Genomic DNA, 25,060 nt, shown 5'->3' with positions numbered 1-25,060 from the left:
CCCCTCCTAGCTGCTCTCCCTCAGTGCAGCACCGGCGCGTAGCTCCCTGCCCTTCCCGGGACTGTCTGGCGCTCGGCCTGCGGCTGTGCCTGCTCCTGTGGGGGCCGCCCGGCGAGCATCCTCCCCCCCTCCCGGACCCGGCCTCGGGATGGGTCCGCGGCGGCAGGAGGGAGAAGGTGGTAGGAGGAGGAGGAGGCGGCGGCGGCGCTGGTAGCGGGATTTGCCCACAATGCACCGCGCGCAGCAGCAGCAAGCAGCCTGACATCAGCTCCAGCCTCCGCAGCGCCGCCCCGCCCCGCCCTGCCGGCTTGCACCGGGACCTCAGGTGGCCCACACGCCACCGGCTTCGCCACGCCGCAACAGTCCTGCCCCCTGACGACGACGGCGGCACACGTGCGGCTGCATTAAGCGCCTCTTCCCACACGGTGTGCCATTCCCACACCCTTCCTTCCTTAGTCACACGCTGCCAGCAAGCCCCTCCACCGCCGCCACCCCCCCCCCCCGCGTACGTTTTAAAGTATAGATACTGCAAGATCCTGATTATACGCACACGTGATAGTAGTCTGACACCAGTGGGCACCTTGCAAGAATATTTCACACAAACCTGCCTCTTGCCATTTGGTGCTGGAGGCGTCCCATGGAATGCACCAGTCCTTTGCCTGCCTCACTTTCTCCATCGAATAAGTTTTGTAAGTCGCCATAATTAAGATGTAAGAGAAAAATCACATGCACAAGATCATGAGAGAGGAATAAACTGTCCCTCCTACCCTCTTGCTTTTAATGACAGGGATTATAATGTGGTCCCTAGCTCCTGTGTGTGGCTGAAGTGAGGGTTTTGGTCTGCAGTAGTGGATGGTATGTGTGTAGGTAACTGTTTTGTGTGTGTGTGTTTATACTTAAAACAACCAAGGAAAAGTGGAAACCGTCAAGGTGAAGTGCAAAAAGTTAAGATGCAACATCATGAAATGGCAGCAGTTAAAACTGGGTTTAACGGAATAAATTAAAGCTATTTAAAAAGCTCATAAATACTTTTTACATTGTGTCCAAATGCAAATAATGGGACAACGTGGGAACCAAATTTCAAAACTGAATGCCACCGTGGACAATGTCTTTTCTTAGGCCCCATGAAATTTCACATCATGACAGATCTTAAACAAAAAGGAGGTTCATGTAATAATGAATACGTAAGAGAGGAGTTATTCTAGATTAATAAACATGGATCATATCTTCCTGCTACCACAGCATCAAGAAAAATAAGTCTTGGTTTGCATTTAAAGAGTATTTCAGATTTCAGTACACTGGTCACTTAAAAAAAAGACTAACAAAATAACATAATGAATTCTTCATAGATATATTTAAACAAATCCATACCCCCAAAAGATGATAAATTGTGCTTTCGTTTTTGTAAAAAAGCACTCAGCCTGGTATCTGTTTACAGTGTCAGAGGTATCCCCTTTCCTCTTAAACAGAGCCGCCTCGATCCAAAGGGAGAGGCAGGTAAGAAATAAATATATTATCCTAAAATATACAAAGAAATCAAAATGCATCTAAGTGCATACAGAGTATCATTCCTTACCAATGAGCACTAATGTGTTCCTACACTTAGAATTATGAAGCAAGGCATATGGCATCGCGTCAAAGGAGGCTTGAGCCTTAGTACTTTTAAGAAATATAATAATTTATTTCTTACCCGCCTCTCCATTTGGATCGAGGCGGGGAGTAACAATAAATATAAAATACATAAACAATAAGTATAAAATACATAAAAAGTAGTGAGAATGATAGGATGCAACTCTTTTCTCTTGGCTGTTGCAAATCAAGGAGAGTTTACTGCACTCAGCAGCAAGTTGAGTTTTTATGGCTGCTCTGTTTGCTCTCCTCTCTCACAGTTTCTGATCATCTTCTGGTTGAGTGGACACTTTTCAAATCTGTATTCTATTTGCCATAAGCTGTTTACAAAAGATTAAAATATTTTTAAAAATATAAAACATAATGTAAAAACTATATACAAACACAATTTAAAACAATCCACAATGAATAATCCACATTATTAGAATGTAAGCCTATGCGGCAGGGTCTTGCTATTTTATTGTTTTACTCTGTACAGCACCATGTACATTGATGGTGCTATATAAATAAATAATAATAATAATAAATAATAAAAAAATCCCAGGAACGGTTAAAACCTTATCATATGCTATCAAATACCTGAGTGTAGAGGAAAGTCTGAACCTGGTGCTGACAAGATGACAATATTGGTGGCAAGTGAACCTCTCTGGGGAGAGTGTCCCATAACTGGGGGGCTACCACTAAAAAGGCCCTTCCCCTTGTTGCCATCCTCCAAACTGTTGGAGGAGGCATCTGGAGGGCCTCAGATAACTGTAACGAAGGGAGTTTAATATTTCAGCTGGTAAGTCCAGAAGGAAATCTACCTACTGTACAGACGTTTTAGTAGTTCCGGAATTCTGCAATTGCCCTGGGAATGCCAATTGGCCATTAAAAAGCAGGATATACATCTCCCTAACCTGGTACCCTCCACATATTTTGAGCTGCAACTTCCATCTTTCCTGACCATTGACCATGCTGAGGCTGACAGGAGTTAAAGTCCAAAAATCTGGAGAACACCAGGTTAGGAAAGGCTAATAAATGTTTTAAGGGGGGGGGGGGGGGAAGCCAGGAATGACGTCAACATCCAAGTCAAAGACATAAAGTGTTAGGATGCCAATTCTTTAGAGCAGGCTTGTGTTGAGAATAGATCTCTGAATGTTTTGGACCACAATTCCAAGCATACCTGACCACTGGCCATGCTGGCAGGGGCTTCTGGGAACTAAAGTCCAAAACATCTGGAGGTCAAAGTGCCCAGGCTGCCTCTCAGAACAGGTGCAGCAGCACTTCATTTCCAGGCTGGTTCAACATTTTAAAGCTCTTGGTTTGGAATGATTCATGAATTCCAAACCAAGAGCTTAACGTGTGGGAAGCAACCAAAGCAGATAACTAAATTAAAAAAAGGAAATTGCTCTACCTGCAGTGTGGACTAGCAGGAAAAGAAGTAGAGATACCGTTGCTTTTCTGTTCCAATCTGTAGAATGCTCTCTGGCATCTTTTCACTGTTTCTATCTTGCGCAAGTGTTTTCAGATTAGCCATTTCTACCACTAATTGCCTTTAAATCAATCTTTTAAACCAAGTCACTATTTTTCAGGATGGGATCCACCATTCTGCCACTTTCCAGCACTTTGTAGCCATCTTCATCCCTCTACAGCCCAGTATTTATTCATTTCCCCTCTACTGAACACACTATCCTTCTCTAACATATTTCAAAAGCCTATTTCATCTACCATTCATGCTTCACATTTTTAGGAGCTGAATAGTGGTACACTGGTGCACAGAAATAGAAAGACAAGGACATGGGCGAGTTTGGTGGCAAAGCGTACTGAGTTCTAGAGCTAAGGGGCACAGAAAACAGGGGACAGAAATACTACATGAAAAAAATCCTGAATTAAAATCCCAAACTTCATTACAAACTTCAAAATGTTCAATTAGAATAAATGAAAAAAAATGTGCATTCACAAGATTAACTTACATAACAATTGTTTGTTTTGTAGAATATGGAATTTTGGTGTGAGAGTGTGTGTGTGTGTTTTTAAAGGGACTTGGGACCAAACGAGATGTTATGTGTGGTTGTCACTAAGTCTAGCAGCCTCGCAACTCCTTGGTAATGTCTAGTATAAAAAAGATGAATGGTGTGGCATTGAAGTCATGAGATCCCCTGCCCCTTGCTGGGGCAGGAAACCGAGCATAATGTTGTCACTGCTGATGTCTTCTTTTACTACAAACTACCAAGGAGGCATGGTTCTGCTTCTCCATTCATCATAACATCTACGTTGGCCCTATTTATTTTTATTTATTTTTACATTTATATCCTGCCTTTTTTCCTCTTTCAAGGAACCCAAAATGGTTTTATGTAGTCCTACTCCGTTTCATCCTCACAGCAACCCTGCAAGGTAGGTTAGACTGAGAGTCAGTGACAGCCCAAAGTCACCCAGCGAGCTTCAGGGCTGAGTGAGAACTAGAACCCTGATTTCCCACGTTCCAGTCCAACACCCTAACCACAACACCAACACCACTGGCTTTCAAAACAAGGTTTGGGAACATATGAAAGCAGAAGAGAAGAGAACCACGCTAAAGGCAGTGATAGAAGAAAAACTGTTTATTTCATAAACAGAAGTTGTATAATCTTGTTCTTTCAGGATTCTTTTTCATTTGTCAAGAAAAGATAAAGCATAATAATCTGAACAATTTCAGCTTCTGCATATATATATATATATATTTATATTATATATACGAACCCTCTGAACCTCTATATCCTGCAGAATTCCGATCTGCAGGAAGAGAAGACGATTCCAATGACAAAGGAACAAAACAAAACAAAAAAAGATACAGAAAACTTGCCTCTCAATGAAAGAGGTGCACAGAAAACCATGTCCATTCAGAACACTGGCAACCCACAGAGCCACCTGTCAGATCGAAAGTAGGGCACTTTAGCTCAATTTGGGGCATTTTGTTTCAACAGTTTCACTGGCTTTCATCTCCAAACACACACAATGACCTAAATCGCCTAAACTGTCCTCTCTCCAGTTAGACAGAAGCTTTCTCCCTGTGCACTCAATCCAGGAGAGCACTTCACACAGCAATGGAGTGAAAAGCTTCACCCTTGATTTCTAGACCTCTGTGCTAGAACATGTGAGAATGCAGTGGCAGAAAAGAGGCCCTTAAGAGATGTTGCAGGTGTGCCACATGGAACATCACTACTGGGAAATAAAAGCCATTGGGCTAAAACCAGCACTCGTAAGGTTGCGTCGTTAGTGTTTCCTGGGATTTTAAGTCATTGTCGGGCTAGATTATAAAATGAAGTAGGTTTGGCCAAGGCAGGATTCCTGCATAATAGTAGCAAATGGGCAATAAAGTACAGGGAATACAGGCAAGAATGGTGTGCAGTCTTTCACAGACACTGATGACGTGCGGCACTTCCTTAACCTCTCACGGCTGAAGCCAGTATTGGGGATGAGGCAATGACTGGACCTGTTTCTAGACTGGCACCTGGTTTTATTCCCCAAGGAGGAGTATGAAGAAAGCTTGCAGGTCTCAGTTGACCCCCTTTTTGCCAACGGCTGATGAAGTTCATGTGTAACCAGGCACAGCAGCCCTGTATAATTTACCAACAGTCACAAGGCAGGAAGTGCCATTTGTTGTCAGCTCCCTCCCACCTGACTGAAATCCTGCTGCTTTTGACCAAGACAGACACAGAGTACAGAGTGCAGCAGGGACAAGGCTGTCTGAGTGACAGGCCATGTTTTGCTCCAGAATTCTCTGAGGTGAATTTGGAGTGCCAGAAGCCCCACTCTAATCATAAATGTCGTCCTCATCTTCAAAAAAGAAAGAATCCCTCTCCAGATTCTCTGATTCATCGTCATAAGAAATATTGTCATCGTCAAGATCTTCATCGTCATACTCGTCCTGCCACTCGGGGACATATTCTTCATCTTCGTCATCCTCCTCCTCTTTACCACCATCATCCGTGTCAGGTGAATCAGAGCCCTCGTCAAAAACGAGCCTGTGCAGAAACAAACCTAATCTTCAGTGTACTTCGTACATTTTTCTGCTGCTCATAGCTTAGCTAAGCCGGTACCGCCTAGTATCTGAGCGCTAAATCCCAACAGCCTTTGGATCTTTATCCCCCAGCCTGATCAAAAATGAACATGCTGCTACCAATATTTTTGAAATGAGCCACCAATTAAGCCAGGGATGGACAACTTGTGGCAACTCCCATAATTTCTCACCACTGGCTATGCAGGCTAGCCTAATGGGAATTGCAGTCCAACAACATCCGGAGGGCCAGAAGTTGTCAAACTCTGACTTAGGCTTTTTCTTTATAGCTTAAAAGCCAAGAAACATAAAAAAACACTATTAGATTGAGCAGGGCCTAACAGAAATCACCGACCACATTTTTATTGTAAAGTATTGTTGGGAGTTTCATGGCTTTGGGAGAACACGGTTAGGTCTTCAAACATTTGGGCTGCTATCATGACCTGCTAGAACTGAATAAATGACACATTTATACATAGCAGTGAATAGGCAGAGAACCTCTTCTTCAGCTCACAAAAGCACCTTACCTGTTCCAAAGGCTATTCAGCAGGTCACCTACCATTCCAACCTACCTACCTAATTCTGTAGAAAACAGAATATTAAACTGCGCAGGATAAAGAGGGCACCTCCTGGCAGACAGAGAGGAAGAGCACCCCACTTAAACTAGATGCTGCCTTTAGCCATATAGTGCATTGCCTGAAAATAAAACCCGCCACGACCTGGCCCTATTGTCCAGGTCTTCTCTGGAAGAAAACTCACTCTTTGTAAGCAGGAGTAGCATTAGGCACATTAGATAACTTCATCTCCCTCTGTTCAGAGCCTTGTCGGGTCTGGAACCCCACTCGGAAGTCCTGCCATGGAATAAGAAAGGTCAGAAAAGAATGTAGTCTGGATGACGGCACCAGACATCTCCCTCCTAAGCAAATGGCACCATTAATAATCCAGACCTGCTTTTCATTAGTATTTTTTTTCCTTTTGCCACAACAATGAACAAAACTGCTAAAAAATACAGTGCTTACCTGAGTGGCATGCTGCAGAATTGCTAGGAGCCGTTCTTGGATCCTGCGAACCAACTCTAGACCCGTATTAAAATGTTCTGCTTTCAGCAGCCGAATGGAGGAGGCAAGATCTTGGCACTGCAGCAATGTCTCTTCTGGAATAAAAGGTCACAACAACATCATCTGTCAGGTTGCAGGCTAAGTAGGAGCAACCAAAAGAGCAATGCTGAACCGGCTAATCTATTTTACAAAGTTGCAGCCAGGGAGGGAGGGTTCACAGTGCCTGGCATGCAGTGGATTTCAGATAATCCAGAAGAGTGACACAAAAATGTGGAGATTACTTCTTGTCCCAGTTTTTCTAGCTTAGATACCGAAAACCTCAAGTATGCATGAAATAGCCCGCTATTTTTCATAGTGCTACAGCCTTTATCCACCCTCTTTCTCTAGCCTGTGATGGTAAAACAAGAGTCCTGCGGGCTACAACAGATAGAAGAAGAACGTGAGAAAGGGGTCTGGAGGAAGAAAGGGGAGGATTCAGGCAGCAGTCACAGTGGCTACATCCAGTCTCCCTTTTTTAAAAAACACTTACAGGTATAAGTTTTCACGTCTGACAAGGATCTGACAAATTTACTTGAACACCATGTACTTGAGCCATAATTAACAAGGGAAAACTCATCAAACTCCAGTAGTCCTCTCTCCTACTGGCTTACAGGCTGCAGTTGGCAGCTCTGGATATGGAAGGAGGGAGAGAGGAAGAGACAAACCGGACACATTTGGAGCCCTCCATGTCACAATATGGAATGAAGGCTTCAGCAGTTGTTCCTCCTCCTCTCAGAGATTGTGCACTGTGGCGTACATTACTCACAAGGACAAGCCTTGAAACTCTACTAGACTCTTATGACTTGCTCCCTAATAGCTGCCTCCACCCTCACAGAATGCAGGCTTGAAGGATGGCTAAATTTCATTACTAATATAGCAAGTTTTATTCCAACCCCAAGCACTTCTGCTAACTACTTTTCATAAATAGATTATTTAGTGCTTATCGGACTAGGGCGTATGTAAGCCAGACCAGGTGTTTGTAAGGGAATAATCCAGAATGATGGCAATGAGGAAATACTCCCTTGCCTTTCCCAATAATCAACGCCTCTATTGTCCATATTGGCAGCATCCATAGAACCTGTCTTTCAATGCAGTGGCCGCCATTTGCATGGTAGTATTGGCTCATTCCCTTTCACTCACCCAAAAGGATCTGCAGAGCATTGGTGTGCAGCTCCAGGTTCTCTGACTGTTGCTCCATGATATCCATCTTTTCAGTGTCTTGGTTATAGTAGCTGTACACACAGGAGTAAGCCAGCACCTGAAAGAGAGCGCATGCCATGCCATCACATACATTTTACCTAGGCAGAGAGACAGGGTGGAATCCCACTAGTGCCTCCTGCCAACAGAAAGCTTCCATTACCAAGCCCTATTCATTACCTATCCTGCTCTGAGCTACTTCTGCCAAAATCAAAACTAGAATGGAGCACGACTAGAAGGGCAAAGACAACCTAGAGACAATTCAGAAGAGAAAACGAGCAAGACTGATAAGTTCATTAATCGAAATCGGAAGAACTAAAAGTTTATCTGCAACAAGGATATTTTTTTGTCAGTGTAGATTCTAACAGCCTCTACGGGACCATCTGAAATGCATCTTCTGTGCTGTGAGGATCAGCAAAGGGATGGTGTTACCGTGTTAAAGATTGTATGGTTTCAAGAACAAAATCTCTGTGGACGTGTTGACTGAAATAACCTGAATGTTTTCACTGCTGCCTGTAGAGCGAACTTGTGTTCTTGTTAACTCCTCTCCTTTGTTCACTATGCATAGCTAAAAGGCAAAGATGTGTTGATTGCCTTTCCTTCTAACACAGCCTTCCTCAACCTGGGGTGCTCCAGATGTGTTGGACTACAACTCCCAGAATGCCCCAGCCAGCTCTGCTGGCTGGGGCATTCTGGGAGGTGCAGTCCAGCACATCTGGAGCGCCCCAGGTTGAGGAAGGCTGTTCACTCAGATGAACTACTAAGTCCTCAGACACTGTTTTTAAATACATTTTTGTTTGTTTTTAATGTTTTTATGATTGTTAGCCATTTTGAGTGCCACTTGCTTGGGGGAATGGTGGGATATAAATGGAATGAATGAATAAAAAAAATCGAATGAACGAATAAATAAATATGCAAAAGCAAAAGGTTCAGAAGCTTATGAACCCACATGGGAGAGAATATTGAAAGATGTTGAAAACTAAGTCATGCCCCCAAATCCCAACATACACCCCACTTGACTTGGGAAAACTCAACACCCACTCACATAGAATATGCTTCTAATACAGTGGAAAGAAACAAATCTAAAAAGTATTACTCAGAACTTGGGTAGATAGAGAGGGCCTAAAAATATTGTACAACCCCTATTAGGCAAACCTCCATTATTCTGTATTGCTGCTACCTACAAAGGTCATGAACCAATAAATCAGTCTCCCAAATGGCAGAGCTAGTTTGTTTTCCCACCGTGAATTACAAATGATCTCAAACTCTTTTGCATCCATCCTCTCCCCTCTCCCTACAAATTACAGTTCTTCCATTTATCTGAACGATCGCCTTAAAACTTGTTTTTGAATGGATCTGAACAGTAATGGCTGCTGCCAGAAAGAGGATGAAGGAACCGCAACAGAAAAGGACAAAGACAGAGAGGAGAGCCGTGCACATGCCTCCTACAGCGACTCTCTCAGAGTGATGCACTTACTTTTCGTGCCTGTTCCAGCATTTTGCAGGCATCAACAACAAACGTCAAAGTTCGAATCTCTGGCACATCACTGACGGTGGAAACCCTATTTCGCAAGTTCATGGCAAATTCCTGCAAGGAAAGAGAAATTTCAGCTCTCCTGCCATCTACACTTCATTCATTGTGCTACTCGAGAAGTTTTCTTGTTATCTGTGCAATGCACACACAGAGACATGTCCTCCTAAAGTAATAACTTACCACCAAATGATTAAGGTTACCCTAGCCATCATCACTTCAGGACAGGATCTTGTTCTATTTCTACAGCGAACAATCTTTTAGCCTAGTTGTTCTGTTTGGCAAACTAGTTGACAGTTTCAGGCATGCAGACACAAATTCCACGTGTCTCAAAGGGCTTCCTTGTTTGCAAACAAAAGCCAAAGTGGTCTTCATAGCCAGATTCTACAACTAGTACTAGGACCAGCTACCTATGAATTATTCTTGCTCACCGTGACCAGTAAAACTTGATGAAGAGCAGGCCCCTGTTCTCTTTGGATATTCATAAATGCTAGTTTGAAGGAAAGCAACTGCAAAATAGATATGGAAACCAGCTGCTTGGTAAAGCTGCCTGTAATAGCGTATTTATTTTTAAGTACTTAATCAACTGTCTCCTCCTTAACTGCAGTCAAAACTCAGCCAGCATCTGTCCACTGCCACTGAGCATGACACAACTAGTTGCATGATGTAGAACACAATTCTACAGAGCTCCGTTGGGTTCCAGATTTGGCTTCACATATGGAAAACTCAAATATGATGCTTTGTGTAGCCCTGAAACAGCAGCGAGAGAGACAAGCCTCTTTACTGGGTGCACTCCTAAGATTTCTCAGAGTTCTCTGAGGAGTGCCCTCCCCAAAGTGAAGTGGGGTATGTTGAGGGGGAGAATCTTCAGCCCAGAGCACTTATTTACAAAGGTCCTTTCACAGCTCTTGTGAGAGCGCCTTTTCACCCATCTAAATTCTGAGAAGTCAAGGGGAGGGGTTCTGGCTCAGTGGTAGAGCGCCTGCTTTGCATTCAGAAGGTCCCAAGTTTGATCCCTAGTATCTCCAGGTGGGACTGGAAAAACTCTGGAGTACTGCTGCCAGTCAGTGTCGATAATACTGGACTAGATAGACCAACGGTCTGACTCAGTATAAGGCCTATGTTCATAGGTGAAAACTTTTTGAATGGTCTTAAATAAAAGATAGAATGGGAAGCTTTAATTTTGCATTCTTCCTACAAAGAAAAAGCTGCAAGAGACCCGCTCTCCTGCTGAAAGGCAGAAACTACCTGGAGGAAAGGGCCACTTCCCACCTCCTGGTGGATTTAATCTCAGCCTTCTGACTTTGAGGGAAAAGCAATACATCTTTCCTGACTGCCTCTCCTCACTGGAGAAGGCGATAACATATTACTAGGTCTTGAACTGCACTCGTTGACTAGAGCTTTTTAAGGCTACATAGTCTAAAGACCCAGGTGTAGGGAAACAGGTGGTGAGATGCCGGTTTAAGTACAGAGGAGTGGTTCTCACCCTCGCTTGATGATGGAAAGTGCACCTTTCATTATAGTCTTGGAAACGCTTCTCCTGTCGAGCCGCTTTGCTCACCTGAGGGAGAAAAATGGGAGTAGAACAACCAAGAGCAACAATATGAACCATTTGTTCGTTTTTTTCCAAATTCTAGACCAACCTTCATTCAAAATGAATTCCAGGATGGTATATAGGCATAAAAGTTCAGAATTACAAGTACATTACTATTTTAAAAATAATAATTTTGTTTCTAGTGTAGGGGTGTTGAACGTCAGCCCCCTGGGCAAAATCTGGCCCTCGTGGGCCTCTCTGGGATTCCTCAGATGGCTCCACCCCCTTTACCTCATTCACCGATCATTTGGTGATTTGCCAGCTTTTGCGTGTTTCCCCCCCTCCATTTTCAAAGGTTGAAATGCTGCTTTCAGCTAAATTAGGCTGGTGTTTTTGTTGCCCAGACCCTTTTCCTTTGGCCCTGCCCACCTTTGGCCTCCGAGAGCCTTTCCAAAATGGAATTTTGAAACCATAACAATAAAAACAGAAAGGCACCAAACAAAATTACACTACTACTGGCAGAAGCAATGCAATCATTTAAAATGCCTGAGCAAATAAACGTGTCTTGGCAGGCACTGAAAAGACGCCAAGTCTGCACCAATCAAACACCCTTAAGGAGGGTTGTTCCAAAGTTGTGGTGCCGCCACAAAAAAGGCCCTTCCCTTCATATATACATAACACACTTCTCCTACTGATGAAAGAAGGGCCTCATGGATGCTCTGTACTCTGTAATCATACACTCACCATAGCAGAGCAGTTGTAATAATCCTTGTGGGTTGGTTTCCAAGGCTTCAGGCAACGCCAGCAAAATCCATGGTTACATTTGGCACAAGTCATACTGCACAGAACAGAAACAATGGCAATTAGTTCAAGTTTAAGTTGTGGCCAGCAACTTAATTCCCCAAACCCACAAGGAAACGCTTCAGGGCTGCTGAGTCTCATGGACACACTGAAAAGACTATGAGTAAAATCACTAGCTTTTTGGACAGAAGCTACTAAGAATAACTCATAGCCCATAGAATTACAAGTAATTCTAGTAATTCAGTGGGGGCCAGACAGTTTTTAGGATTTCAGGAGTATACAGCCCCATTAATTGTGACAGAATCCTCAACCTCATCAGCTATCGCGCAAACTGAATGAATGGGTAAATTATGTCCATATTCCGATTGGTCAGCAACCCCACTATACATATTGGGTTAATCTGAGCAACCAAATTCTTGATCCACCAAACACTTCCTTGTTATTTTGAATTTATGTTGCACCAACACTTTTTATTGATGACATAGTAGATTTAATCTTCACAGGCCAACAATTTACTGGGACTAGCCCAGTTCAGCTTCAATTATGTATTCATCCAACTCTGATTTGCATTGGTCCAGTGCTTAGACCTGCAATTCCATACCAAAAATTCACTACACACAAAGGGGAGAACCACTGCTATATTTTGGGCATTTTACAAGCTATGCTGACAGCAACACAGATAAAACTGCCTAATATATTGCAGTATAAGAGTTTGTTTTCATCATATTTGACTGCAAAACTTCAAATATTTCAGCTAAAAAAAGTATGTGCAAAGTAATTCTGAACAGCGTTCAAGAAATCAAAGGGGTAGAGAAGAAATATGGCAGAGAAAACAATAGTTGCTGGGTAGGGGTAAGACTATTACATATAGGGAGGTGGCAAATATGCAATTAGTTTCAATGTGGGATACATTTTTCTTCCACTCCCATAATACTAGAACCCAATGGGGTCCTCCCATGAAGCTGATTGGTGGGAGATGCAGGACAAATAAAAGGAAGGACTTCTTCACACAGCACATAGTTAAATTATGGGATTCACTACCACAAGATGTAGTGATGGCCACCAATTTGGATGGCTTTAAAAGGGGGTGGGATAAATTCCTGGAGGAGAAGGTTATCAATGATTACTAGCCCTCATGGTTATGTGCTACCTCCAATATCCAAGGCAGTAAGCCTGTGTGCAGCAGTTGCTGGGGAACATGGGTGGGAAGGTGCTGTTGTACCATGTCCTGCTTTGTGGGTCCCTGGTTGACAGCTGGTTGGCCGCTGTGTGAACAGACTGCTGGACTAGATGGACCCTTGGTCTAATCCAGCATGGCTCTTATTATATTCTTAGGTACCTGGAGGCTCCTGCCTTTGCCTGATCAGATGATGCAATGGCAGGGTCACTGTGTATGAACCCTTGTTTCTCTACATGATCTTAATTGCATGGAGGAAATAACACCCAAATAGGGCTTTAGATTTTGTCCTAGAGAGTCTCCTTTACTCCAGGATGAAAAAAATACTTAAACTTGATAAAACTCAAACCAAGGCAAGAGATTAGACATGCAACTTTGGAACTGATCAACGCAACATTTATATACTGTGTTTTCACTTGAAGCATTCAAAGCAGCATACAGAAGGGGTGGAGTTACATGCAATTAACAATGCAACGTAACGAAAACATGCAGAGCAGTGCACAACTGTCTGTGCTTTGCTGATTGTGAGAAGGGAAATGGGGTGGGATTGATTCATCATCTCATCCAATGAAACAACATAAAATTATTCCAGAGAAAAATAGAGGAGCAGCTGGAGTCTCCTCTGGGAGAAGGTCACATGATACTGCAAGAACATAGCTTCAAAAACCCCAAAATGTGCTATTCCAAGCACGTTTTAGAGAGGTAGCAGAGAAAATGCAACGGATCTGTGACCTCAAAATTCCAGCATGGGAGTAAACACAATCCCTTGGGAAGACTGTGCGTATTTACAATAACTGAGAGTACCAACTGGAATGGCAGGTATTCCTCACAATATCCACACCAGCAAAAGTAGCAACTAAATGCACCAGACCAATTTGCTCAGCCTTTTGATATTTCAAGGTGTCAAAAGCTCAGTTTCACTAAACCGCCAGAGAAAAGCAAACACAACAGGCATTATAAGCAGAGTTTTCCAAAAGTCAAGTGGTAAAAATGGATCTTCCTGCTAAAAGTATGAGCACTCGATTGAATCCAGTGCTGGCCATCCACAAGCAAGGTGGATTTCCTCTCCCCACAGAGAATCTGCTCTGCAGAGTTGGAGCACTCTCCGGAGCAGATGTGGGGGCGTGCAGGGGGAGGAGGAGAGCAAAGGGAAGTCCCATCCACTCACGCCATGTTGAATTTAAGGCTTGCACTATAAAAGTGGTATATAAAAAGGCAGGAGCCACACTACTGCTTCAGAGTGGTACTGAAGTGCACTGACAACTGTTGGGGCCCATTGACACATACCATGTACCACTTTGATAGCGCTATATCTTGCTTGGTGTGGCTCTTGCCTTTTATATATTGCTTTCATAGTGCAATATCTTGTCTGGTGTAGATTATTATTATTATTATTTTTATTTATTTATTTATTTATTTATTTATTTATATAGCACCATCAATGTACATGGTGCTGTACAGAGTAAAACAGTAAATAGCAAGACCCTGCCGCATAGGCTTACATTCTAATTAGGCCTAAATAGATTAGGCCTAATCTACCCAAACCTGCTTGTGTCACTCTTTGCTCTTCCACCCTCTGAGCCAACAAGTTCACAGAAAGATACGTACTGCAGACAGCCCTCGTTCTTCTCTATTTGAGCTTGGCAGCTTGGGCAGCGCTTGGAGATGAGTTTGGCCAGGTGCTTGCTCTGAGCTTCTACAGTCATCCCTTCATAAAACCCACCATCATCCATCCACTGGGACATGTGGCTGCAGCTGGCTGGGTAGTGAGCCTGAAAGGAATAGAGAGGCTGAGCTACATGGGGAGCAAAAAACCCAGAGCCACAGACCTGCAAGGATATTGGCCTTACTTCTTTTAGCCTTATCTTAGCCTTACTTCTGGGAAGTTGCAGTTGAAGCAGGAGATCCAGGAGCACTTTGAACAGGCTTCTCCACAGCCAAGGCCTTCTTTGCAGAGGATCTGGTCACAGCCCTGAGGGTTGGTGCACCAGGTCAGGTTCGAACAGCACTCAACGTAACCCCTCAGGAGCGCTTTCTCATACTGCAGAGAGAAATAAACCAGTGGAAGTCTTGAGGGGTCTCTTACTAGACTGCAGTTAACCATCTGGTAATCAACCTCTCCACTGATTTGGAGCAACTTTATGAGATTAATTATAAACTGCTGAGCAAAAACATACAAAGGGAACTCCAATAACAGTTGTTCCTGAAATGGCCATGAATAATGGAGATTTGCCATCTTTTTATTTAGAAAATATTTCTACTTTGTATTAAGTTTTAAAATTTTATAACAACTCTCACGTTGCTTACTAACATAAATACACTAATGAGAGAGTAGGAAGAGGAAAGGAAGCTGGACAAGGGTGCAATTAAAGGAAATAATAATTTCAAAAGTAAGGTTATACATAGGAGGTCAACATGTCATCAGGTGAAGCACTTATATATGCAAGTCCACACGCAAGATTGGCGCAGAGTGGTAAAGCAGCAGTTTCTGCAGCTGAAACTCTCCCCACAGCCTGAGTTCGATCCCAGCGGAAGCTGGTTTCAGGCAGCCGGCTCAGGTCGACTCAGCCTTCCATCCTCCCGAGGTCGGTAAAATGAGTACCCAGCTAGCTGGGGGAAAGGTAATAACGGTCGGGGAAGGCAACGGTAAACCACCCCGCTATAAGGCCTGTCAAGAAAACGTCTGCGAAAGCTGGCATCCCTCCAAGAGTCAGTAATGACTCAGTGCTTGCACGAGAGGTTCCTTTCCTTTCCTTACACACAAGATTAGCAAGTCAAGAGATTTCAGGCATTTATGTTTTAATAGTCTGGGTGAATAAAAAAATGGAAATGTTTTTTATACTGGCCAATATTTTTTTTTAATATATTCTTTGTTCTTTGTAGTTTTGAATGTTAAAGCTTATCTTTTTTTCTTTTTTTTAACTGTTGTTTCATTTGTATTTAAATATTTTTCCTGGCATTTAGAAGATAACAAAGCGGACACCAGGCATACTTCCCTGGGGAGGACATTCCAGAAGGGGAGCACCACTACCGAAAAGCCCTCTACTTTAAGAAATGTTTAAATCCAGACGCTTCAGGATTATCTATTAAGGGCAGATGGAACAAACAAAAAAATCATTTTCAAGAGCCCATTAAAGATATGGAAAGATCAAGAGAAAAGGGGAATAGTGTCAAGTCAGTTTATATATAGTAATATGAAATCCCCAGAATATTTTCAGTATTTCTAACTAACACTTAACTTAGGAGAAAATAGGATACCAAATTTGAAATGCTATATATTACCAATTATAAGGCTTATTATCTAGAATATATGAGTTAGTGTTGGAATCTGAATATCATGTGGGAAAACTGGTTTAAAACAAGGCAGGAATCTACTACCAGGGACTCAATTATCAGATGGAAAATACTTTACATCAGCTCTAGCTTTTTCACCAATTTTTTCCAAGAAGTACTTAAAAAAATGATATCAGTGGTACCTTACACCAGTGAAAATAAAGGTATGCAGAGTAAAAAATCTGAAATTGGTAACAATAATACATAATATGGTGGGAATGTCTGTTTATTTGTCAGATGAATAGTGCCCTATATGTTTAATTATTATTATTATTATTATTATTATTATTATTATTATTATTATTTATTTATTTATATAGCACCATCAATGTACATGGTGCTGTACAGAGTAAAACAGTAAATAGCAAGACTCTGCCGCATAGGCTTACAATCTAATAAAATCATAGTAAAACAATAAGGAGGAGAAGAGAAGGCAAACAGGCACAGGGTAGGGTAAGCAGGCACAGGGTAGGGTAAAACTAACAGTATAAAGTCTGCACAACATCAAGTTTTAAAAGCTTTAGGAAAAAGAAAAGTTTTTAGTTGAGCTTTAAAAGCTGCGATTGAACTTGTAGTTCTCAAATGTTCTGGAAGAGCATTCCAGGCGTAAGGGGCAGCAGAAGAAAATGGACGGAGCCGAGCAAGGGAAGTAGAGGCCCTTGGGCAGGCGAGAAACATGGCATCAGAGGAGCGAAGAGCACGAGCGGGGCAATAGTGTGAGATGAGAGATGAGAGATAGGAAGGAGCTAGACCGTGAAAAGCTTTGAAGGTTAACAGGAGAAGTTTATATTGGATTCTGAAGTGAATTGGAAGCCAATGAAGAGATTTCAGAAGCGGAGTAACATGGTCAGAGCGGCGAGCCAAGAAGATGATCTTTGCGGCAGAGTGGTGAACAGAAACCAACGGACTGATGTGAGAAGAAGGAAGGCCAGAGAGAAGAAGGTTGCAGTAGTCCAACCGTGAAATAACCAGTGCATGAACAAGCGTCTTGGCGGAAGAGACAGACAAAAATGATCGAATCCTGGCAATATTATACAAGACAACACTAGCACATAAAAGTAAATTATGTTGTGCTAACATAAATAGCCTCTAGGGTCTTCCTCAACCTGGGGCGCTCCAGATGTGTTGGACTGCATCTCCCAGAATGCCCCTGGCTGGGGCATTCTGGGAGTTGTAGTCCAACACATCTGGAGCGCCCCAGGTTGAGGAAGGCTGCTCTAGCGGATGTTCCAGGGAATGTAATTTTCATTAGTACTAGTGTCATCTCGGATACTGCCCATAGCTAGAATAAACAGTTGTATTATCTCACTAACTCTGTAGTTGTATTGCTTGGTAACTAAAACAATCATGTCAGGAAACTAAAAATAACTATTAGTTGGGAATATGCTTTTAACAGAAAAATCTTATGTGATATCAAATACAAATTAGACATGGTTCTCTTGATAGGAAAGCAGCTTGATAAAATGAGGCATTCAGCCAAATCAGGAAAATTAACAACTGATGCTCAAGAGTTCATTAAGAAAATATCATTTTAATGTAACACGGGGACCTTTAGAAGATGCTGGATCGGTCAATCTAAATTGAGTAATAATGAAATGCATTTATTCTATATGTATCGCAGCTAGTTTTGCATAGCTCCTTTTTTACAGTCTCTCATTCTTTTGTATAAACTCACAGGGATTTTATGACATCACATCTCTATTTTAATTACAGTTTTAATAGCATACATTAAAAAAAAACAAGAGTTTCCTGGAAAAGATGGAGCAGAGTGCAATTCAGGAGATTTGGGCCCAGTTTCTGGCTCTGCTACTAGCATATATTGAGCTTATAAAATGATTCCAAAACAGCAGTACTTAGTTCCTTAAAGCTTCTCAAAATGGACAACCAATGTAACAAGCTCTCGCCAAGAAACACGAGCAAGCAATTGTTCTTCTCTATGACTATTCCCAATCTGTAGAATGGGTACATTCTTCTCTCCTTCCCATTCTTTACTTGCCTGAGCTATATAGATGGCAGGATCCAGAGTAACTACTGTAAGAAATGAGTTTTACTTTGTAAAGCTCCTTCTAAATTCTGATAATGTCATAATTATCCAGGGTTTGGCACTTGGTTCAAGAGCATGGAGGTGGTACTTCCCCTACAATTTCTTGAAGTTTCAACAAAAAGAATTTTACATTCCAGAGGAGAGCTGAGATTAGTAAGACTAAAGGTACTTAAGTGAACTACATGGTATCTCCCTTGGAAGACAATCTGTCTTCCATAATTCCAATCAGAGAGGCAAAGTTTCATTTTGAGACGTGTGTTGAGCTATAAATACTGAAAATGTTAGCTATCCCATCAACCTGAGTGTTAATCAGAACACTGTATGAGAATAGCTAATCTAATCCGTTCAAGAAACTAGAAATGTGATCTCCTTGACATATATTGATAGGACTGTATATATTCTGAAATTCCATGATCACATCATGTAAGTGTAGAAATTGATACTGGGCATGTAATTCAGTATCCCGAGAATCTCAGCTTTAACATATATTTTTTTCAAAAGGGACACATATATTTTTTTCAAAAGGGAATGTGTGGTGCTATGCAAATCCAGGTAGCGTATCAGAACAACATGGTGTGTGAATGCTCAGCAGAATTTCCAGTGATTGGGAATAGGACTTCCATCTCCACCCCTCCTGATTAGCACAACCAGAATTATGCAAAATAAGCAAACATGCCAATTTTCAAAATGCATAAAAAAAGGAGACCTTGACTATTCTTGGCACTCAAAACTTAACTAACAATGCAGAACTTTCACTTCATTTTTGGGCTGCAAGATATATGCAGCCCTAGCCGTTTCAAGGGACTTAAGCCAAGGATATCAAAGCAGAGCCTACCAAAGCAGAGCCAAGCACCCACCAAATCATCCCTAGGAGTACTGAACACAGCATCTAATAAGTGGGGATTAAGTAACTGCAGAGCAAATTGCTCCAAATGCGTCGAGCAAGTTATCATGGTGATTAGATGTTCTGCCAGCGGGGCATTGGCAGCAGGGAAGTGTTACGGTTAACGGGAGATTTAGCACACATGGGGGGGGGGGAATCGATTTAACGGCATGACCTACTATTGCAGATCCCAAGCTATAGGACAAAACAGGTGTTCTCTCATAAAGACAAAGAGGATTCCTCAGAGTCACCTTGAAGATCTGTCTTAGGGTGCCTAATCAGTCTTTCAATGGTTAGGACGGCCTTCCGCAACCTGGTGCCCTCCAGATGCGTTTGCCTGCAATTCCCATCATGCCCACTAGAACACTACTGCCTACCTTGGCAATGACCTCCTTGGAGGAAATGATGGAGCGGATAAAGTCGGTGGTGGGCTGTGCAGGGCAGTCGGAGATGGGGCAGGTGCAGTTCAAAACCAGGTTCTGTTCAATCCGAGTCGTCAAGTATTCATTCCAGCAGGACTAGTTGGAAAAAAAAAACAAGAAAATATGGGACGCTCAGATGTAAAAATCTGCACAATGTGAACTGCACCACAGGTGGGCAATACTCCTGGCTGCGCACAAGGCAAAAAAAAAAAAAAAATCATTTGCCAATACCAACAAGAAATTTGGGGGCAAGGATGGACACCCATTCTGAAAGGTGACAATACTCTGTCACAGATCTGAACAGCAGTGCAGTAATTTGAACCTCAAAGCAAACTCAGTGGCCACAGGAATAAATGAATACAAGGCTGTGTGTTGTTCAAGGAAACGCAGGTGTGAATGACACCTCCGCCTCCTTTAACTTACTCCCCATACGAACTACTGAAAGAATATGCAAGAGCGGAAACGGAGTGGTGGGGGAGGGGGGTGAATCATAAAATCACAGAATAGTAGAGTTAGAAGGGGACTGTAAGGCCATCGAGTCCAACCACCCTTAAAGCATCCCTGACTGATGGCTGTCCAGCAGGCTCTTGAAGGCCTCTAGTGTGGGAGAGCCCTTCCTTTCTCCTTGCCCAAGTATCTGCCATGAGGATAGTACAGCGAGCCAATCCTCACCTTGCAGCAGTAATGCATGCAGCAGAGAACGGGTGGATTGTCTGCTTGGCTCAGCTGATTCACACACACCGGGCAGTGGGTGACGGGGCTCGAGGGCGGCTGGGGGTTTCGGACTTGCAGCCCTGATGAAAACAGCAGCAGCTCTGGATCCTCCGTGTAGCGCTGGATCAGGACGTCCACATTCCATTTACAGTGAATCAGCAGGTGCTGGGCGATATCTGCAGCCACGCTTAGAGTATCCGAGACACGCTGCACCGTCTGAGTCATCAGCACCCCAACCTCTTCCTGGTTCATCGTGCGCCCCATGGGCAGCAGCACCATTTCCATCAGCACCTGCTCTGTGCCGAGGCCAAAGGCGTCCAACCTGGCAACAAGAAAGGCCTTGTCAACAGCATGCAGGCAGGGCCCTGCTCCTGCTCTTAATGCACAGTAGGTTAAAATAAAGATACCTGAAAGGCAAGGATTTGTTGCCCACATCTGTCCCCGAAGGGGGCTTTTTCTTCTCGCAATCCGTGCTCTGAAAGATGAGCTGCGCTTGCCCCCGGTGAGGGGTGGTGGGCTCTGCAGAGATGTACTCCAGGAGCTGGGGGCTGTCCTCCTGGCGCCGGATGTAGCCCTGGCTCAGCAGATGCAAGATGCAGGAGAGGACATCAGTGCTGCTACAACAAAAGCTCAAGAACTTCAGAGCTGAGCCAGACTCCCATTTCTGGCAAGCGTCCATCACCTGGGAGAGGCAGAGAGAGCGCATTAATCATCCCTGTTTCGACGACCGGCTGGGCGGAGCTCCGAGGCCAGATCCCCGCACGCCTCACCCTGAACACCAGGTTGTCGATGTGGATCTCCTTCTCCTCTTTCAGGATCTGGATCAGGAGGCAGCAGATGATGTTCCTCTTCCTCTCCAGAGCGCTGCCCTCATTCTCCTCCACGTTCAAGTACGTCTGTTTGGGCAGCAGCCACAGGCGCTGGCCGGACATCCGGGACAGCGTCGCCTCATTCAGCCGCAAGGCGCCTAGAAGCAAAGCACGTGTGTGGTGTCAGTCCGGCAAAAGCAAAAGCATCCCGGCCTTCCTGAATCCGCAGCCTAAGCTGCCCTCTGGGAAGCCTGGCTGGAGAAGTTCTCTTTAGCGCCATCATCCAAAGCGCGCAAGCCTGGCACACCAAGCGCTCAGTGGCAGAAGTCCCGCCCTCCGGCACAGGCTCCCCTCACGGGAAGTCCCTCCAGGCTTACCCTGACTCTGGGCCAGGATCCCGTTCTCCTTGGTGAGAGGTTTCAACGCATGACTCAGGAGGACGGGGGAGAGCCCTGTGGCTTGCAACAGCATCTCCACAGACACCTCCTAGAGCCAACAGAGGAGGGGAAGGAAGTTGAGAACACAGAGAGAAAAGGGACAGAGAGGGGCATGGGGCTATATTCACAGTCACTAAGGGCGGAGTTGTGGCTTCAAGCTTCCTTAGTCTGTCAATCTTTGGGCAGCACATGCCTGCGTCTGAGAAAAATTCCAAAGAACAGGACCAGAGGCCGCCCGCAGTCCAAATCCAAGGAGGTTCAGGCAAAGCTACCTGGTTCGATACAAGCTGGCGAACAGAAACTACGGACCCAACGCCAACCTGGACTTCCCACCACCTCCCCTCTAGCCATGGGCAAAACTTCATAACGTTACAACAAAGGGCAAACTGAGACGTATCTGCAGAGTACAGAAACTGCCTCCGCCGGAGCACACCCAGAGCTCTGGGCCCCAGGGCACAACGGATCCTTCCCATCTGGTGTATTCAGTCTTAGAATCATATAGAATCATAGAATAGCAGAGTTGGAAGGGGCCTAAAAGGCCATCGAGTCCAACCCCCTGCTCAATGCAGGAATCCACCCTACAGCATCCCTGACAGATGGTGTGGCCACACCACAGATTTGTAGAAAGGCAGGAGGATACGGGTCTGGTCACCACACTGGGCCACTGAACTGACCAAGGGGCTGGAGCATCTCCCCTGTGTTCCAGGACTTCAGCTGTATTGGGCAAAATGCAGGGAGGGACTGTCCCGAGGGAAGGTATTCCCATCCCACGAGCCCCGGGAAGCCCCAGGCTGCCACAGCAAATGAGAATCAAGGCAGCCAGGACCTCAGCGCTGTTGAAGCACAGGAGGATGTACATCTGCAGGGTGGACACGTGCAGGATGCAGCCCCGGTACTCCAGCTCGGCGTGGCCCAACCACGTCCACTGCAAACGCCGCGGCTTCGTGTGCTCTTGTCCAAAGCGGCTCTGACCTGCGGGAGGCGGAGAGGACGGTCACGGAGGAGGACGGCCGGAGCAGCTCTCTGAGCCCTCAGCTCCAGGAAGCGAGAGACCCTTTCCTCATCAAACAGCAGCAGCTATGGCACAAGACAGCAACACACACACACACCCCTCTCTCTCACACACACACACACACATGAGGTCAAAGGGGGCTAGGCTAATACTGGGGCTGGATCTGCCCTAACAAGACGGGAGGTTTGCTTTTCAACTGCCTGGAGTGTTCCTGAACGCCTACAGTTCTTCCCAGGGCAATGAACCCTTCATGCGGCCTCTCAGTCCCTCCGGCCCAAAGACTCTCTTTGTAGGCACGCCCTGACTTCAGAGGCTCTGGGGGACGCGGGATCGACTCGCCCACCACCGGTGAAGCCCGAGAGGGAGGGAGGAAGGGACCCTCCCGCCCTGCCCTGCCCTGCCCGAGCTGAAGGGCAACCCGACGACACTCACTCTGGGTGTAGAAGTCCGCAAACTTGCCCAGGTGCTGGCTGAGGGAGGGGGGGAAGAACTTGTCCGGCTCCTCCAGGTAGCAGAGCGGAGAGACGGTCCAGCAGCGGGGGGACAAGGCCAGCACGTCCACCTCGGCCTCCGCCTCCTCCTCCGGAGGGAACGGCTGCTCCTCCATCCCCTGGGAGCAACACAGACCCCGCGTCAGGTCGGGGGCTCCGGGGGGCCCAGCAGACGCGGGAGAGCGACACGGCCTGGGCCAGAGAGGGCCTCTTGGGAGGAGCTGGCGCTGCCCTTTCCCCCCTCACCTCTCTCTCCTCCTCCTCCTCCTCCTCTTCCTCCTGCTGCTTCCCAGGCTGATCGAGCTCCAGCAGGTGCTTGTCCAGTTGCTGCAGCTGGAAGAGGTGGAACTGCTGCTGCTGCTGCTGCAGCTCGCTCAGGTTCTTCAGCATCTGCTGGGGGAAGCGGTTGGGGAAGCAGAGCCCGATGTGCTCCACCACGGCACTCTCCAGCCACGTCTTGCCCTGGGACAGGAGACGGTCTCCCAGGTAGTACCTGCGGAGGCCGGGAGGAGAGGAAGGGCCAGGCGTGAGCCAGCCCAGCGGCCCACGGGGAGATCCCCAGCCTGCCCAGGCCCCCGGCCCCGGCCCCCGGCCCGCTTCCGCCCCCCTCGAGAGGAGCCCAGGGGCTGAGACTGCATTCCCGAGGAGGCCGGCTGGCCGGCCGGCCGCCCTCCTCTGCCCCCGCCGCGAAGGCCTCACCGGTAGAAGTGCTCAAAGGTGTTGGCCAACTCGAGGCCTGCCAGGAAGAGGACGGGCTCCAGGCTCTGCTGCAGGCGCCGCAAGGTCTCCACGTTGCCCGAATCCGCCCAGCTTTCTTGGATCCACCGGTCGATGTAACGGGCAAACTGCTCGCTCACCTGGAGGCCGCAGCGCAGGAGGAGCCCAATGAACCGGGAGGGAGGAGCAGGCCCAGGTTCTCTGGGGCACAGCCCACATGCAGAGCCCAGGACGGGGAGGCCCGGGATCCCGACAAGAAGCCACCCGTGACCCCTTTGGGCCGCAACTGGCAAGGCCAGGGGCTCAGTCCAGGGGCCAGGGACAGGCCCCTCCCTGCCGCTGCGAGGGTCTGGGGCGATGCCGGCGCCCTCCCCACCAGCCCGGCCCGGCCCGGCCCCCTTACTCACGTGCATGGCGGTCAGGAAGGAGAGCTGCAGCAGCCCCCCGGAGAAGCCGTGGCACAGGGCCAGCACGAAGGAGAGCTGCTGCCCAAAGAGCTCCTCCATGGCCGTGCGCAGGCGCAGGTAGGTGCCGCAGTAGCGCTCCACGAAGTCCGGGGCCTGCCAGGAGGACTCCAGGAAGCGCGTCACCTGGGTGGGGCGGCAGAAGCACACGCGCCGCCTTAGCCGATCCCAGCCCGCCTCCGGCTCTGCGGGGCCTCAAGGGGATGCCCGGACGGACGGACGGCCTTTGGCTACGAGACGGAGCTCGCGGCTGCAGGCGGCCTGCGTGGCGCCGCTGCAACGGCTTTAGCGTCGTGCTTTCTCTGCTTTGCCTTGCCAGCAGCCAGGGGAGCCTGCCTGTGTCTGCTGGGCTCCTCATCCCGGAATAAAAGGACTCCGCCGCTTGGAGCCGGGATCGACCCCGTTCCCTCGGAGAGCCGGAGCTCACAGCCGGCCCTTCTTTGCAGCCTCAGGGCTCCTGCAGGGAGCTCTGTGGCAGAGCGCCTGCTGGACCTGGAGGAAGCCCCTGGCTCAATCCACGGCATCTGCACGCTGAGGGCTGGAAATACCCCCTGCCTGGAGCCCTTGGGGAGCTGCTGCCAGTACTGGGCTGGACGGACCAAAAGGCCTGACTCCATCAAAACAGAAGGACACAAGAAGAGCCCTGAGGCTGGACCAGACCCAGGGTCCGTCTAGCCCAGCACTCTGCTCACACAGGGGCCGACCAGCCATCGGCCAGGGAGGAACAAGCAGGACACGGGCGCAGTAGCACCC

The 25,060-nt window shown here is 46.3% G+C and overlaps 1 protein-coding gene across 1 annotated transcript in view; it reads right to left on the bottom strand.

Annotated features, from left to right (window-relative positions):
- Window positions 1-4,193: 4,193 nt before the first annotated feature.
- The window catches only part of LOC134397368 (cullin-9-like), a 61,245-nt gene continuing 40,378 nt past the window's right edge, over window positions 4,194-25,060 (bottom strand). Inside the window, exons 23-41 of the mRNA XM_063123962.1 lie at window positions 24,251-24,433; window positions 23,826-23,983; window positions 23,373-23,619; window positions 23,068-23,245; window positions 22,450-22,595; window positions 21,564-21,672; window positions 21,148-21,344; window positions 20,785-21,059; window positions 20,336-20,699; window positions 19,619-19,759; window positions 14,858-15,022; window positions 14,590-14,753; window positions 11,748-11,841; window positions 10,956-11,030; window positions 9,416-9,526; window positions 7,882-7,999; window positions 6,664-6,797; window positions 6,404-6,495; window positions 4,194-5,612 (exon numbers count right to left, since the gene is read on the bottom strand). Of these exons, the coding sequence (XP_062980032.1) occupies window positions 5,402-5,612; window positions 6,404-6,495; window positions 6,664-6,797; window positions 7,882-7,999; window positions 9,416-9,526; window positions 10,956-11,030; window positions 11,748-11,841; window positions 14,590-14,753; window positions 14,858-15,022; window positions 19,619-19,759; window positions 20,336-20,699; window positions 20,785-21,059; window positions 21,148-21,344; window positions 21,564-21,672; window positions 22,450-22,595; window positions 23,068-23,245; window positions 23,373-23,619; window positions 23,826-23,983; window positions 24,251-24,433 (3,162 nt within the window). The 3' untranslated portion in view covers window positions 4,194-5,401. The remainder of the gene's footprint in view (window positions 5,613-6,403; window positions 6,496-6,663; window positions 6,798-7,881; window positions 8,000-9,415; window positions 9,527-10,955; window positions 11,031-11,747; window positions 11,842-14,589; window positions 14,754-14,857; window positions 15,023-19,618; window positions 19,760-20,335; window positions 20,700-20,784; window positions 21,060-21,147; window positions 21,345-21,563; window positions 21,673-22,449; window positions 22,596-23,067; window positions 23,246-23,372; window positions 23,620-23,825; window positions 23,984-24,250; window positions 24,434-25,060) is intronic.

Source organism: Elgaria multicarinata, chromosome 4 (assembly GCF_023053635.1).
Source record: "Elgaria multicarinata webbii isolate HBS135686 ecotype San Diego chromosome 4, rElgMul1.1.pri, whole genome shotgun sequence".
NCBI classification, from domain to species: domain Eukaryota; kingdom Metazoa; phylum Chordata; class Lepidosauria; order Squamata; family Anguidae; genus Elgaria; species Elgaria multicarinata.
The sequence above is the reverse complement of the archived record's forward strand: the minus strand, read 5'-3'. Positions and strand labels throughout refer to the sequence as shown.